This window comes from Myxocyprinus asiaticus, chromosome 24 (assembly GCF_019703515.2).
Source record: "Myxocyprinus asiaticus isolate MX2 ecotype Aquarium Trade chromosome 24, UBuf_Myxa_2, whole genome shotgun sequence".
NCBI lineage: Eukaryota > Metazoa > Chordata > Actinopteri > Cypriniformes > Catostomidae > Myxocyprinus > Myxocyprinus asiaticus.
This window is the reverse complement of record NC_059367.1, coordinates 11,457,150-11,473,421: the sequence shown is the minus strand read 5'-3', so window position 1 is coordinate 11,473,421 and position 16,272 is coordinate 11,457,150. Positions and strand designations below refer to the sequence as shown.

Below are 16,272 nucleotides of genomic sequence, written 5' to 3'. Positions count from 1 at the left end.
TGTTTTGTGTCTGTTCGCACCATTTTTCAATTGTTTTCCTATGTAAACTTGCACTAGACGGAAGTCGCGCCATATCTTGGTTTTTTTACAGTGTCTCATGCTGAAGTGCCACGTTTTTGCTTTCAGAGGTTTTCCTACAAATAATATCCATCATTATGACAAAAAGTGAAGATTAGAGAAATAAAATCATGAACGACTGACAAGCATGAGTCTGACAAGACAGAAAAGTTCTATTCATTAATTTGATCAAGAAAACATTTGATTTGAAAAGTCAAAAGTTTAAATCATTGCATCTATATCAAACTTTACTGCTATTGTTCAATAACATTTTAGTCTGATTTACTCTCTTTGTTATGGACTTTGTTCATTTCTTCCCCCCTCAAGTTACCTGTAGTTTCCTGCTAGGTGGAACATTTTCTAATGATAAAAAAATAAAAGCTATAAAAACAGATATTTTATTTATATAATGAACAAATATCATTGTCCTACTATAATAAAATATCTGTAGATAGAAGCTTTTTCAGAAGATTTTTTCCATCTGGCCCATTTATTGATAAAGTTGAAAAGCCCTGTGTTAAAGAATGACCTGCATTTGACCCATCATTAGGAAAATTGTACATCTACCTTTTGACCTTTAAATCCAGTTCCTCCTGGGACCCCTGGTCTACCCTGTCACATATAAAAATAAAAAATGTCAACAACCTGCTTTATTGGGTTAATTAGTCCACTTTTGTTCTTTGAAGAAATGAATAGGATTTTCTGTTGTAATGGAAATAATTACGACCAAAGAAATGAGGAAAACATTAAAGATGTGAAATTCGTGAAATGAGACTTGTTAAAAGACATTTTATATAATGGCATTTAAAAAGTAATGATTTGATGAACAAGGGAACCTTAATACCAGGCTCTCCTTCAGGTCCTGGCTCTCCTGATTTTCCCATCTCTCCCTATAAAAACAAGAAGCAGTATTTAGAATATTTACAGTCTCTTTCTCTTTAAGATCAGCATTTAATTAGGGGTCAATGTGCAATGTGTGTCTCTTAATTTTCTTATTATTCTGTTTTTAGATATAACAAATCGTTCACACATACGTAACACATCAGTGAATCTAAATGTGAGGATGTTATGTATCATTACCACAATGCCTTAAATGTACAGGCACCATTGTTGCCTTAAGCCATATTTAAGAAATTATCTTACCAAAGGTCCTGGAAAACCAGCAAATCCACTTCGACCAATCCGACCCTTTTGAAGAAAAATAATATGCGCTGTTATTTCAATTGTTTATCTATATGGTAGTTTATCTGATGTAGGACATCTCTTAAAAAGACATGATGAGTAAGTATGAATCACCTTGTCACCTCGTGGCCCAGGAACTCCTTGGATACCAGGGGGACCTCTGTCTCCCTGAGGATGCCATTTATATAAGATAACATTGTTTGAATGGGAGAGCACATTACCTTAGTCATATAAAGAACTGAGGCCATGTAACAGAAACTTAAGGCTTAAGCTAAGATCTGACAAGTTCAAGTTCCTAACTGAAATCCCAATAGATTCTAGCAAATAATATAGGATAAGATAGATAAGATAGATAAGATAGGATTCTAGAGTTAGGAACCCCTGAAGTCTATAAAAAATGTAGAACTTGAAGAGAAGTGGAGATTTACTGTACCTTCAGTCCATCTTTTCCCTGTCTCCCTGGGTCTCCAATAGGTCCATCAAAGCCCTAAACAAAAAGCAATACATGTATAATGACAAAGAGACTGACTTTTACTGAGCCATCTTTTAACCAGTTAAAAAGTCATCATTGCTCACCGTGGGTCCTGGTAAACCAGGAGGGCCGATAAGGCCAATCTCTCCCTGTACACCAGACTGCCCTCCTCTGCCTTCGAATCCTTGTTTACCTGGCAGCCCCGGAGTACCCTAACAAAGAGAAACCCCACAACAACAAATTAACATGCACTCTTTCGATTTGTATCTGCATCTTAAAGGAATAGTTCACCCAAAGAAGAAAAATGCTTTCATTTTTAACTCACCTTCTTGTCATTCCAAATCCGTATTACTTTCTTTCTTCTGTGGAACACACGAGGTGAATTCTTGAACTATATCCTGGCCACTCTATTCCTTATAATAAAAGTGAATGAGCACTGGGGCTGTCAAGCTCCAAAATTACAAAAAAGCTCCATAAAAGTATCATAGAAGAGGTCCATTTGACTATTGTTACTTTTCAAGTCTTCCTTAAAATATACGAAAGCTTTGTGTGATGAGGAGACCAAAATGTCTACTGTAGAACACAAATGGTGAATTTTCATTCGCAATGATATGAGGTTGAATAAACGATAACATAATTTTCACATTTGGGTGAACTATCCCTTTAATAACGTTGTTTATTCGGCCATAGCTTTGGTAAATATTTCGGAGAACTCACTCGATTTCCCTTTTGTCCAGAATCACCTTTCGTTCCACGCGGGGCTTTCAGACCCTACAGTTTACAGACAACCGAACAGACATATCCCAACTGTTATATAAGTGTCTCTAGCTACACAGTGAAAGTAATATATTTCTTTACCAGCTGCCTCTACAAAAGAAAATACATAATTAATATGGTAACATTCTCTCAGCAATCTTTCATATTAAATATAAAGGAGCTGTTTTAAGTAATCTTACTGGATCACCTGAGGGTCCATTTTTTCCTGCTTTTCCATTGGTGCCCTAAAATAAGAATATTACATTATGCTTGAAAACATAATATACCTGCATTAATCTAGAAAAATTCTGGAATATCAAAGTAATAACAAAGGTGTATGAAGACATGTATACTCTTTATCTTCATAAAGAGTGGTCTGCAGGCTTACTTTAATGCCTGGTGGTCCTGGATTTCCAATGACTCCCTCAATTCCTGCATCTCCCTGTTAGAATAACAGATGTCTAAAGGCCTTAAAGGAATGTTCCAGGTTCAGTTCAAGTTAAGCTCAATCGACAGCATTTGTGGAATGAAATTCATTACCACAAAAATGTATTTTGACTTCCTTTTCTTTAAAAAAATCTGGGTTACATTGACCACATTTACATATACTTAAGAAAACAAGGGTTTATTCAAGGGTTTTTGCAGTAAGCTCATTCTGAGAATACCGGTTTTAAAGGGATTAAAAAAAAGCGGTTTAACACACCCAGGTTTCTCCTCGAGAACGCATCCATGTAAACGCATAAACAGCATTTTGATGAGTGTTTGACGAGTGCGCATGTGTGTGAATAGACTGAATAACAAACATCATAGAATGCAGCCCAACAAAGTCAAAACACTGGAAAGAATTCAACATTTCTGGGAGTACAGCGGGAAAAGCACATACACTATAAACTTTACCCATTTATACACACTAATGTAAAATATCGACTGTCCCTCACATTTGCATATATGCGCATGAGTTTTACGTAAAAGTGAAACCCCACCATTGCAGCGCTACGCCTTCCTGGGATGCCATGTTTGTTATTTACACAAGCGTTGTGGAGAAAATACGTTGCTGTGGAGAAAGCTGCTTACTGAACAAGCCACATGTATATGGGATTAAAGAGTACACTGCTTACACAGTTCATGTAAAACGGAACAATGCTTTCTCGCAATAATCTGCTTTCTGGTGTCCATGTAAACGTAATCAGCTAGGCACTTACAATGGAAGTTAATGGGGCCAATCCGTAAAAATGAAAAAAACTCACTATTTAAAAAGTATAGCCACTAGACGTAAACAATATGTGTATTAACATGATTTTAATGAGATAAATTGCTTACTAAATTTTTGTGTGTGAAGTTATAGCCAATATTACAACTTCAGAAACGACTGTAAATATGACAATTTAAACAACTTTACAGTTTAAATAATGTGTGAGTTTTAACAGATTTACATTTCTGCCAATAAACACTCTAAATAATGTTCCTTTTCACTTCCATTATAAGTGACTCTGTAATGGGGTAAGGGATGGGCAAGTAGGAGACGGGAACTGGCTAAAAAGTCAACAAAAAGTTTAGTGATAAAACTCATCATAAAACAAACATAAAGAAACGCAGACACACATGCAACATGCCCGCGTGTGTCTCTCTGGCACCTCCAGCTCCTCTTTATCCCCCTCCCAGCTGATTAGCCTGATCTAGGCTGTGTGTCCTTACGGCCCCACCCCGCCCTCCTCCTCGTCACACTCCTCCATCGCTGGACTCAGGCCTGGAAACCCTGGGCATGACCTCCCCTCCCCTCCCTTCTTGGAGGGGGGGGGGGGGGGCGTTGCCCTTCCGACTGTGCCTGCGGGCAGGTCTTCCCCGCCTTTTGGGGAGAGGGAAAGAGGGAGGGGGAGCGACAGAGAGAGAGAAAGGAGAGAGAGGAGAACTTACTCGCCGGCTCCTGGACTCGCTGTCGCCCGGTCCTCCCCCGCTCCTCCTCCCGGCCTCGCCCTCCTCCTTGTCAAAGCCTCACTGCAACTTCAATTCTTTTTTTTTTTTTTTTTAGAAATTATGGGCGAGTCGAATGTATTATTATTATTATTATTATTATTATTTTTAATTATTATTATTATTATTATTATTATTATTATTATTATTTTTGTAGTAATCAACATTATGCCACAAATGCTGTTGATTGAGCTTAACTTGTATTAAACCCGGAATATTCATTTAACATCAGGTAAACCCAGAAGAAACAAAAGGAGCAAGCAATATAAAATATGGTCACAGTAACTACGTTTCCATCCAAGGATTTTTTGCGAAAAAAAAGTTTTAGCGCATCAAAATAAAGCTGATGGAAACGCAAATTATCGCTAAAATTTCACAAGTGTCGACATAATATTTTTCCGTTTTAACTCTAGCGCATAAACTCTATGTCGATACATCAAATGCCGCGATAAACTGGTTTGGAAACACTTTTTGTCGAGAAAATTGGCATTAACGCAAAAATGTAGTGAGACATGACAGAATTTGCCCCAGTTGTTAGTCTGTGTTAATCATGACGACATGATGAAGGTATAGGATCCTTGAAAGACAATTTATTGTACGTGATTATGGATTGATCTGAACGGCATAAAGATCCGATCACTGCAATCATGACACTTCCAGGAGTGCCAATACAAATATCTCACAACAAAACATGCACATTGACAAGTACATGGAGAACAAATGAATGGCCACTGTTTGTGATTAATTTAATCGCGGTATACATCCATTTATTTATTAAAGTTGCTTTTATACACCATCCAAAATAATAGACAGCAGTCACGGAATTAGCCCACAATACAAAAATATATCATTTCTGTGCACAAAGAGGTTTTAAATTAAAAAATAAATATACAATACTTTTTTGGAACACAACATATAGCCCAATTTTATAAAATTATTGTTTAGCTTACTTTTGAAAAAATGCTGGCAAAATTCCCTGTATTAAATAAAATAAATTGCCGAAGGAAAAAAGATATATTTTTAGACCTATATATGCCTTTTCTTTACACAAACTTAAATTAGCCTTACCCTGTTCTGTAGACGAAAGTCGGCTGAATGACATTTTCTACACTTCAAGACTATAAACTATCAGAACTATTTGTCCAATGCTGAGATCACTTTCAGAAAACAAGTTTTGATCCTTTTAAAACATTTAAATATTTGAAATCTAAACCTCTTTACCTCGGATCGCATTTGCTGAGCTTCTTCAGAAAATGTTAATTGCATGATGATGCTAAAATTAATTTGAGATGATAATCAAGTTCAGTTGGTCGTTAAAAGTTGCTGGACAAATATACGGGACATAATGCAGCTGTGATGGCAATGCTTTAGATTAGATGATTGTTCAAAATAGCCTACTGAATATCAGGAATGCATCAATGTAAACCCTGATATTACACCGCATCAATTTTTCTTTAATAGCTGTGCACACCGCATACACACGTCGATGGATGGTCCTTATACTAAGACTGAAAATTTCCCCACTACTTGGTGCAGGTTTCCAGCTTGAACAGGGCCATGATGATTCGCTTTCGGGTCAGAACCGGTGACAACCTGCGATAGGCGCAACATCAGCACCAATATTACAGTCCTATCAGAAGGGCAACTGCTCCCTTTTGATTGCAATTCCTCATCTTCTGATTGCATTTATTTGTGAAATTAAAATGACAGTAAGCTGGCTAATTTCAATGAATTGTCTCAATACTCTCCCCATTTTACAAAGACTTCGGAGGAAAAAATTAGGGACATCTGGCAAGCGAATTAGCGATAAACACACATTTCTGAATGGAAACGGCTTAAGGGCAGATTTATTTTGCACTAAACCAAAACTTATGCCACAAAGTGGTTTTTTAGGCATGACGTCATCACGCACACCATTTTTATCGATAAAAGGCCATTTGAATGGAAACAGGCAGAAGACGGCAAATTTCGCAAAAAAATGTTTTTACGCATTTTCATTTTGTCGATAACAAAATACCTCGAAAAGTGGATGGAAAGTAGGCTAGTGTAAGGTTTTACAAAAAAGTTTAAATGCACATACAGGGTCTCCTTTAGGACCCGGTTGGCCATCTCCCCCTGGTTTGCCCTAAAAAGAATATGAAACTTCTGTGAAATAAATAAGGTAATCAGTGGTTGTGACTGTATGAGAAAAAAATAAAACAAATAAAAATAAAATAAAAAACAATGGGCAAAGATAAATGCACAGCACCTGTGGACCTGGAACTCCTGGAAAACCAATAATGCCATCAGACCCTTCCTCTCCCTGCAAAATATAATGACATTTAGTATTACCCATTTCTACATGAGTTTTTTTACTCTCTACTTGTGCTTTTGTCATATGTTTTTTTTTACAGTACATTTGACTGTTTATATATTATTATTACCTTAGCAAATTGTTATATTTTTCATTCATGGAGAAAACCTTTGCAAATAAAAAGAGAGACTTGTTATTTACACTTACTGGTTTTCCAGGTGGTCCCCTTGGCCCAATCTCACCAAGTTGTCCCTATAAAAGAGAATCAGCATTATGTTTAATTCAAAGTCCCCACACATTTTGCTGGGGTAGATTTACATTTGAGTGTACCAGTTCTTAATTAATAGTTTTAGTAGATTAATGTACAAATGTCTTAAATGAAACAAAACTGTTTTGAGATTTGACTGTGGCTCAGTGAAGGAATTGACATGCCAGTCAAAAGTTGTTAAAGCTTTTTAGATGTACCAAACCATTCAAACACGTAATACAATGAATTTATCTGTGATGATGTTACGTATCATTACCACAATGCCCTAAGTGTACAGGCCCCATAATTATTGCCCGAAGCTATTCTTTCCATGACTGTATAAGATTTTATTAATTTTCATGTCTTTTCCAGGCCTGGAAATCACTATTTTATATTTACAGGCTTTCCGTGACTATGGGAATTAGTACCATTGAAGGTTGTAAAAACCAATAAATGTATTCAAAGTATCTTACAGGTGGTCCATTGACACCCGGAACTCCCTTTATCCCTCTTGGTCCCATATGTCCCTGTAAAGAGAGGTCAAAGTTTATATTATGACCATGTCAGAAAATGAGAAAGATGACATGGAATGATTGAGGTATGTAACATACTGGTGGTCCTGGTGAGCCAGTAAAGCCAAGTCCGCCTGGCTCTCCCTGTCACAGAGATCAGCTTTCATTATTCAACATAAACAACAGGTGTGCTCATCATTTTTGTATGTTAGAGTTTGATAAAGATGACTTAGCACTTACAGATGGACCATTTGCTCCAATGAATCCCCGTGGCCCTCTGGGTCCAGGTGGCCCCTGTGTATGGAAAATATATTGTTTGTAAGTTTTGACACACCTAATTATTCTTTATTATTACTACTGGCTAGTATATTTTAGCTTCTTATTGATGGATGGATGGATGGATGGATCTTCTTTTAATATACAGTAGGTCTTTTAAGATAAGTCTTTTAATATACTCGACGTCAAATCGGCATTGACAGAATGCAGTATGTAGTTACTCACAATATACCCTGTTACCCCGGCCTGGCCCTTCACTCCCTTGTTTCCCTTGAGAAACATAGAGGAAAAAAACAATCATCTAGTCAGTGATATCAAACATCTAGTGAAAGTCTGGAAAGCAGAAACGGCATCTTACCTTCTCTCCTTTCCTTCCCTTGGTTCCTTGTGGCCCTGGTTCTCCAAGGTCACCCTGAGAATAAAGCATGGACTGAATTGGTGCATGAGGGAACCAATCACTTGTTCCATTTCTATATGATGTCAATAAACATGCAAGTGCTCAGTGCTAGACTCTTGTTTTGGTCTTGAATATGGTTCTCTGACTGCATTGGGTCAGACGAAGCATTATCCAGAGAGAAACCCTGGCCATTCTTACCCACTCACCCAGCTCCCCTTTATTGCCCTTCTCTCCCTCATAGCCTTTTGGGCCCTATAAGAAAATAAATATGCACAAATATGCATGCAATTATTTGACTTTTACAATGTATTTTACACAAAGCAAACATGAACCAAAAACAATTATGAAGACACTGAACAGGAGTATTTCGATTCCTGTAAGTCTTACATCCTGCCCAGGTGGCCCCGGTGGGCCCATCTCTTCATCCTTGCCTGTTGTGCCTTCTTGTCCTGGTCTACCAGGTGGGCCTGGCATCCCATCAGGTCCTATTCTCCCCTAGTACAAAGCAAGTGCAGAACACAAGGTACAGTTAGATATTATTTTCCCGATAATTATTCATTAATCAATATACAACAGATAGTTCTGGTCCTTGAATCTGGTAGGACGAGAGATGTTCCTTGAGTGCTTATGTCTCAGAACAGCAGTAGTCAGATGCTTCACTCTTTCTTAGAGTGTTCGTGGCACTCTAAAATAAAGTGTGAGAGCAGCACAGATGTGTAAAAAGCTAGATATGTCTTTTCATTTTTCCCTGTGACATTAAATATTTTAGCCAGCAGGTGAAGACAAAGACCATTTTTGTGTGTTATGAGCTGACGATCATTTCAGTCAGCGCGCTGCCAGTCAGCGAGTGGTTTCTTTAAAGTCATCGGAAATTGCCTCTCACTCCATGATCGCTCTAATTTACTAATAAATCAGAGCTATCATAGACCAGAGAGATATAACACTCACTCAGCCATCAGAAAGATTAACCACATTTATCAGTCAGGCTTTGGCAGACACAGGATTAAATATTGCTCTATTCACTTGGACGTTTCCTTTAATTAAAAACTTGTAACTTAATTCAAGTATTTCACCTAAACCATTATGAGACATGTCTAAAAACTGATTTTAGAGACTGATAACAAAACAAAACCATGTCAGTCTTTTTTCCTGAAAACCATTTGATTTACAGGCTTATTATTAAAAGACTGAAATGAGTTTTTTAGACAAATATAATTTGTGCTTACATATACACTGTATATGCTCTTGTGGAAAGAAATTGGTACTTTAATTCAACAAAGTGGCATTCAGCTGATCATAATGTATAGTCAGGACATTAATAACGAGAAAAATTACTATTACAATTTGAAATTTTTTTTTTCAGAACTTCTTAAACAACTTCAAAGAGTTCTCATCAAAAAAATCCTCCACGTGCAGCAATGAAAGCTTTGCAGATCCTTGGCATTCTAGCTGTCAGTTTGTCCAGACACTCAGGTGACATTTCACCCCACACTTCCTGTAGCACTTGCCATAGATGTGGCTGTCTTATCGGGCACTTCTCACTCACCTTACAGTCTAGCTGATCCCACAAAATCTCAATGGGGTTAAGATCCATAACACTCTTTTCCAATTATCTGTTATCCAATGTCTGTGTTTCTTTGCCCACTCTAACATTTTCTTTTTGTTTTTCTGTTTCATAAGTGGCTTTTTCTTTGCAATTCTTCCCATAAGGCCTGCACCCCTGAGTCTTCTCTTTACTGATGTACATGAAACTGGTGTTGAGCGGGTAGAATTCAATGAAGCTGTCAGCTGAGGACATGTGAGGTGTCTATTTCTCAAACTAGAAGCTCTGATGTACTTATCCTCTTGTTTAGTTGTACATCTGGCCTTCCATCTCTCTTTCTGTCCTTGTTAGAGCCAGTTGTCCTTTGTCTTTGAAGACTGTGGTGTACACCTTTGTATGAAATCTTCAGTTTTTTGGGAATGTCAAGCATTGTATAGCCTTCATTCCTCAAAACAATGATTGACTAATGAGTTTCTAGAGAAAGCTGTTTCTTTGTTGACATTTTTGACCTAATATTGACCTTAAGATATGCCAGTCTATTGCATACTGTGGCAACTCAAAAACAAACACAAAGACAATGTTAAGCTTCATTTAATGAACCAAATAACTTTTAACTGTGTTTGATATAATGGCAAGTGATTTTCTAGTACCAAATTAGGAATTTAGCATGATTACTCAAGGATAAGGTGTTGGAGTGATGGCTGCTGGAAATGGGGCCTGTCTAGGTTTAATCAAAAATGAATTTTTTCAAATAGTGATGGTGCTGTTTTTTACATCAGTAATGTCCTGACTATACTTTGTGATCAGTTGAATGCCACTTTGGTGAATTAAAGTACCAATTTCCTTCTGAATCAGCAAAATCTGTACATTATTCCAAACTTTTGGCCGCCAGTGTATATATGAAAACTTGTAGCTCTCTGTGAACAGTTCAGATAAATATGATCTGGCACACACGTTTCCCTTCGACATACAAAGATGAAACTGCTCTCATGAGTTCACATCAGCCAACATAGTACAGCTTTGCTTTTGAACGAGCTGAAGTCTGAACAATGTGTCCCTTGTTAACTTCATGCTTGTTGACCCACTGAGTTTGTCAAATTCTCTAGATAGTCTCACGTCTCCACATGGCTTAATCACACTCAGTATAAAACCAAACATCATGTTTCTCTATGTAACTGTGACACAGCATTTTATGATGATGTCATGTAGAACAGAGGACAAAAAGAGATACTTACGATTTTCCCTCGTTCTCCCTTCCTCCCCTGTTTCCCTGGAACTCCAGGAGGCCCCTAAAAATAGATAAATAAACCAATTAATGAAATATCCAATTATAACATACAGCATAGAATACAGGGTTGGGAAGTAAATAACTAAAAATAGTGACACTACTAACTTAACATTTAATGTAAATGAACCGTTTAAAATAAATAAACGATTTACCAATTCACTTATATTTAGCACTGAGAAGTACAATTCATTTTAGTGAATAAGTTCTTTCAGCTGCTTCATGTGAATTCATTTGAATAAATTGAATAAAATTTAATGAATCCAATTCATTTGAATAATAATGTAATAATTAATTTATTCATTTAACAGAACTGTTTATTTAAACTGGTTAAATTAAATGTAAATCAAACAGTTCAAATAAATGATTCCCCAATTTAAATTTATGTAGCATTGAGAAATTCAATTATTTTTAATGAATCGGTTCGTTCGGACAGTTCATGTAAATTAACTTGTTCAAATAAACCATTCAGTGCTTCGCTTATATGTAGGTTTGAGAAGTCCGATTTATTTTAGTGAATCAGTTCTTTAGAATGGTTCATGTAAATTAACCAATTCTAATAAACTATTCACCGATTCGCTTATAGGTAGAGTTTAGAAGTCCAGTTAATTTTCATGAATCGGTTCGCTTGGACGGTTTATGTAAATTAACCAGTTCAAATAAACGATTAATTGATTCACATATATGTAGCATTGAGAAGTGAAACAGTTCTTTTGGACGGTATATAGTATGTAAATGAACCAATTTAAATAAACTATTCACCAGTTTATTTGAGCCCCTGATGCAAGTCACCGCATCTTCTTTTTTTATTTTTTATTTTTTTAAGTTCAGTAGTTGCAATTTGTTTGTAGCTTGTAGTGTAGTTTAGCTACTTTATGTTATGAGTAGCTTGTAACTCAGAAATGTACAGTTTCAGAGTAGTTTCCCCAACAAACTGCTTTCATAACACTCTTACATCAATATGGCTTCACTGTCTGTGAAAATGACATGCACAAAGACATGGAGGATGATGCAGGTTGGTGTTGTCATATTGAATCAATAATGTCATTACTTACAGGTGGTCCAGGATCTCCCGGTGGTCCCAAAGGCCCTGGTAACCCCTTCACTCTCTATAAAAAAGGATAAATGAATTTTAATGCAACATACTTATGAAACTCAAGCAGATATTTTGTAGGGGTCAAATACAGGTAAAGGTCCTATAATTTTCTAAACAATTGTGCGACTTTATCTTGCAACACTTCGCAAGTTACTATCTCCTTTGGATGAATCACTTCTGTTGTTGAATTTCCCTTTTTGTAAGATTAAAAAATGAATGATTGACTGTACTGTAAATGTAAACTCACCGGCCATGATGACACTAGTTTTTTGTAGATTTTATTATGCTGCAAAGAAAGTGAAAAGTCCAAATAAGCTGCAATATGTGACCACAGGACTCTACATAGGCCTTAGGCATGTAGGCACCACTGAATTGCCAGTTATAGACAGAACATTCAAATTTCTTTAAGTGTTAATATAAGTCTTCATTTGGTATAAAATTACATATTTGTTTCAACAAAATGGCTGAAAGAGCTATTAAACTATATAAAATGATATAAAATATGCAGTGAAAACAAAGTATGACCAGTAATAATGCACCTTGAAAGCTTGCCATTCCTCTTCTGATGTTTTCCACACTACGATAGCAGGCATACCGGGCGGTCCGATCGGTCCTCTGTACCCTGTACGGCCCGTCCGGCCCATCACCCCTGCATAGCCCTGTGTGACACCCAAACACCCATTAAAACACTTGCAATAACTGAACTCATTGAAAGGTTATGTAAATGATTTGCAAAATAAAAGTGTGATCATAATTATGGATATTGCATACTTTGTCTCCTTTTTCACCTAGGTGACCTGGCAACCCAGGTGGGCCTGGATACCCCTAAAAAGAGTCAATGTGTTACTATATAAAATAAAATAAAAATGTTTGTTTATATATTTCAGCTTGAGAATGAGATTTGAGATCTGAAGCAGAACAGAACATTTTCAGAGCTGCGTAAATATTCAGAGTTTCTGCAAAGACCACAGTATTGCATGGACACACTTCAACCACTGGAGGGCGTAAGTGCACAGCTAATTGTCTTTATAGACTCATCTTATAAAGGATTCTCTCTCTCTCTCTCTCTCTCTCTCTCTCTCTCTCTCTCTCTCTCTCTCTCTCTCTCTCTCTCTCTCTCACTCTCTCTCTCTCTCTCTCTCTCTCTCTCTCTCTCTGCCAAAGCATTCAAGAGTTTACATAATACGGGCATATGAAATAAACAAGCTAATGCACTAGAAAGTATAATTAATGCAATAAAATGAAACAAAAGTGGTACATGTAGTGTCTGTACTATCCATTCTCTATCTCTCTTTCTCTGCCTCTATCACAGAGAAAAGCTCTTGCTTTATTAAATAATTCCTGTAATCCTTTTCCTCTATTCAGGATAATATTTCACTCTCAATGTCATTCAGTGAGTCAGTTCTTGTTCATGAGCTCTATTCAGTAGAGGTAAATGACACTCCCTCTCCTCTACTCCACACTTAATTGAATAATCTCTCAGCAAACTCAATTTCCTATATAGGCTCTGAATGCAATGGGCCCGAAATGACCATGTGGGTGAGAATCATAGCATTAGACTGAGTGAGCCAAGGAGATGATGATTTGTAAAACAACCAACTTTCTGTTTTAGTGTACTGTATTCAAGGTTAAGTAAGATATGACAGAATTCTTCATGTATGAAAGAGATTTAAGGACTCTTTAATATCCTTCTCTTAAATGTTGCCATGTGAATATTATGCTGCATTTCTCTATAATTTAAAACAGGAACTAATATGTGAAGTTATCATTATATTAGTGGGGTACAAAGGGGTTCATGGCCTCCTTTCTGGTTTCCTCCCCCAAAAACCCTAAATATAATCAGAAACCACCACATCACTTTCCTAAACTGTTTCTCTTTCTGCACTGCAAATGTTCCATTTTACATAATTTTCAAAATGTTGCATAATAAATTAGTATCTACGGAGATACCCTCAAATATCACATTTTGAGACAATAGATTTTTTCAAGCTCTTCTCTATTATTTGAGATTTTAGTGTCTAAAATCTAAAATAATAGAGAAGAGCTTGAAAAAATAATGTAATGCCAAAAAATATTTAGCAGATAATTGGTACACCATTTGCTGAAGTGGTTATCTTCAATAAGCATTTCCTCAAAAAATATCTTGCTGTAAACTACACTATATCAACAATATCCCCAGACTTTTGGAGCTAAAGTCTCTAATAGAGACTTAAAAAAAAAAACACATCAGAAACCAGTATGTAAACAACACACAGTATCATTACCATTTGCAAGTAAAGCCTATTATTGACAAATATTCATGCAAAGATCATGAAATAATCATAAATTATCAGACATCTTAAGTGTGATAAATGTATTTCTCACCCTTGGCCCTCTGAAACCTGGTCTGTGTACTAGATCTCCTTCTCTGTGTATGTTTCTGTGCATCTGACTAGCTGAAAATACATACATTTACAGTTCAGTTATTTGTACAGCATTTTTCTGCATTTCTTAATAGAGAAGCATTGTCTGTTTTATAAACTTTTGAAGGAAATTATGTCTCACCACAATATAACTGTATAATAATTATGTCTCAGCACAAAATAATAATAATAATAATAATAATAATAATATATATATATATATATATATATATATATATATATATACATATGTATATATATATATATATACTGTATAAAATAAAATAAAAAGGCAAAATCATGTATGCTAAAAATATTATGTGGTAAAATATTCATTGCAGGGAAGCAACAGGGGAGTAAATAATAATGCAGTTTTTTCACTTTGTTAGACATGAAAAAATAAATTTAAGGAACTTTCCACAAATAGGGTACACTGACTATAGGGGAAAAATCTCATCTGTTTTGATGTGAAAACTATTAGCTATGTTAGATAAACTATTACATAACATAAAAATAACAAAGCATGACATGGGTAGATTTTGTTACTATGAGAGAAAATGATTGAACAAATATATTTAATATATAGGAAACAAACATTTATCATTAATTTACACCCAACATTTGGTCTCAAATTGACTACCCCTACTGAGTGATAACTTAATTTAGGCTAAAACGTCAACCCGGTAAACCCATTGTAGCATAGATTATTGATTTATTTATGTTACTGCAATGAATGAAATGTAGTACAATATATATGTAGAAAGGGCCATAAAATAAAAGAAATCAAAAGAAAAAGAAAAAGAAAAAGTAATGTAAATGTAATGCTGAAAATCATTTAATGGCAATAAAAAAATAAATAAAAAGATGTCTATTTTATTTAGTTGAAACACTTCAGTGGATCTCTATTGTGGTACCTTGTGCAGTGGTAGCACTTTCTGGAGAGGCGTCAGTGTCCCCTGAATCATAAACATCAGTCTCTGATTCTTCCTTCACAGGTGGTTTTTGTTCTGGAACATTTCTATATCTGGAACCCTCCTGTCTAACCTGTGGACTCTCATCTATGTTAATATTTTCCTGCTCTATGTTTCTCAGTCTAGTACTAACTTCCTCTCTTTCAGCTTTGGGACTCTCAGTTTGATGAAATGGCATTCGCTGAGTAATTGCAACTGGCCGCGTTTTCCTCGGTTTCGTGGGTCGACGAGTCACTATGATTTCTGCATTCTTCTCCTGTGACTTTTCCTTATCATCTGAGGTGCTGCCAGTGCTGGTTTCCATGGTTACGGTTGTCAGGTTCCGAGGTGCAACTTCTGGTACTGTGATTGAATCCTTAACAGACTGTTTTTGTAAAACACCATTAGTTGTATCTAAAATATCAGTTGAATGGACATCTGTGTCTGATATTTCCCCTTGCTCTGATGTCATTGAAACTGTAAACTCAGAACTGTTCTTTAAAGTTGAGACAGATTGTTGTGGTGTCGGCAATGGTTCCTCCATAGTTAGATGTTTGACCTCTGTGGCCTCTGACTTGAACTTAGTGCTCATTTTGAAAGACACTTCAGCTTCAGAGTCAATACTTCTAACACTCATAACAGGTTCAGTTTTATGTCCTGGGTCAAGTATGCCTGTGGTTTCTGGAAAAACAAATGATTGAGTTGTTTTGGTGGGCTGGGCTTTGAGGGAAGAAGAAATTATCTCTTTCTTTGTAATCCTACCTTCACCTGACTTCTCTGGGGTAATACCTGAGGTATCTGTCCAATCAGATGTTGTTTCATATGTGGCATCA

General features: G+C 36.3%; 1 protein-coding gene across 1 annotated transcript in view; it reads right to left on the bottom strand.

Annotated features, from left to right (window-relative positions):
• si:dkey-21p1.3 (collagen alpha-1(I) chain) overlaps window positions 1-15,854 on the bottom strand; it is a 34,054-nt gene extending 18,200 nt beyond the window's left edge. The window contains exons 1-26 of the mRNA XM_051654079.1: window positions 15,404-15,854; window positions 14,452-14,522; window positions 12,859-12,912; window positions 12,627-12,746; window positions 12,335-12,373; window positions 12,047-12,100; window positions 10,942-10,995; window positions 8,551-8,658; window positions 8,362-8,415; window positions 8,125-8,178; window positions 7,992-8,036; window positions 7,731-7,784; window positions 7,590-7,634; window positions 7,452-7,505; window positions 6,939-6,983; window positions 6,687-6,740; window positions 6,519-6,563; window positions 2,856-2,909; window positions 2,668-2,712; window positions 2,429-2,482; window positions 1,816-1,923; window positions 1,673-1,726; window positions 1,354-1,407; window positions 1,201-1,245; window positions 894-947; window positions 625-669 (exon numbers count right to left, since the gene is read on the bottom strand). Of these exons, the coding sequence (XP_051510039.1) occupies window positions 625-669; window positions 894-947; window positions 1,201-1,245; window positions 1,354-1,407; window positions 1,673-1,726; window positions 1,816-1,923; window positions 2,429-2,482; window positions 2,668-2,712; window positions 2,856-2,909; window positions 6,519-6,563; window positions 6,687-6,740; window positions 6,939-6,983; window positions 7,452-7,505; window positions 7,590-7,634; window positions 7,731-7,784; window positions 7,992-8,036; window positions 8,125-8,178; window positions 8,362-8,415; window positions 8,551-8,658; window positions 10,942-10,995; window positions 12,047-12,100; window positions 12,335-12,373; window positions 12,627-12,746; window positions 12,859-12,912; window positions 14,452-14,522; window positions 15,404-15,764 (1,824 nt within the window). The 5' untranslated portion in view covers window positions 15,765-15,854. The remainder of the gene's footprint in view (window positions 1-624; window positions 670-893; window positions 948-1,200; window positions 1,246-1,353; window positions 1,408-1,672; window positions 1,727-1,815; window positions 1,924-2,428; window positions 2,483-2,667; window positions 2,713-2,855; window positions 2,910-6,518; window positions 6,564-6,686; window positions 6,741-6,938; window positions 6,984-7,451; window positions 7,506-7,589; window positions 7,635-7,730; window positions 7,785-7,991; window positions 8,037-8,124; window positions 8,179-8,361; window positions 8,416-8,550; window positions 8,659-10,941; window positions 10,996-12,046; window positions 12,101-12,334; window positions 12,374-12,626; window positions 12,747-12,858; window positions 12,913-14,451; window positions 14,523-15,403) is intronic.
• Between the last annotated feature and the right edge of the window lie 418 nt (window positions 15,855-16,272).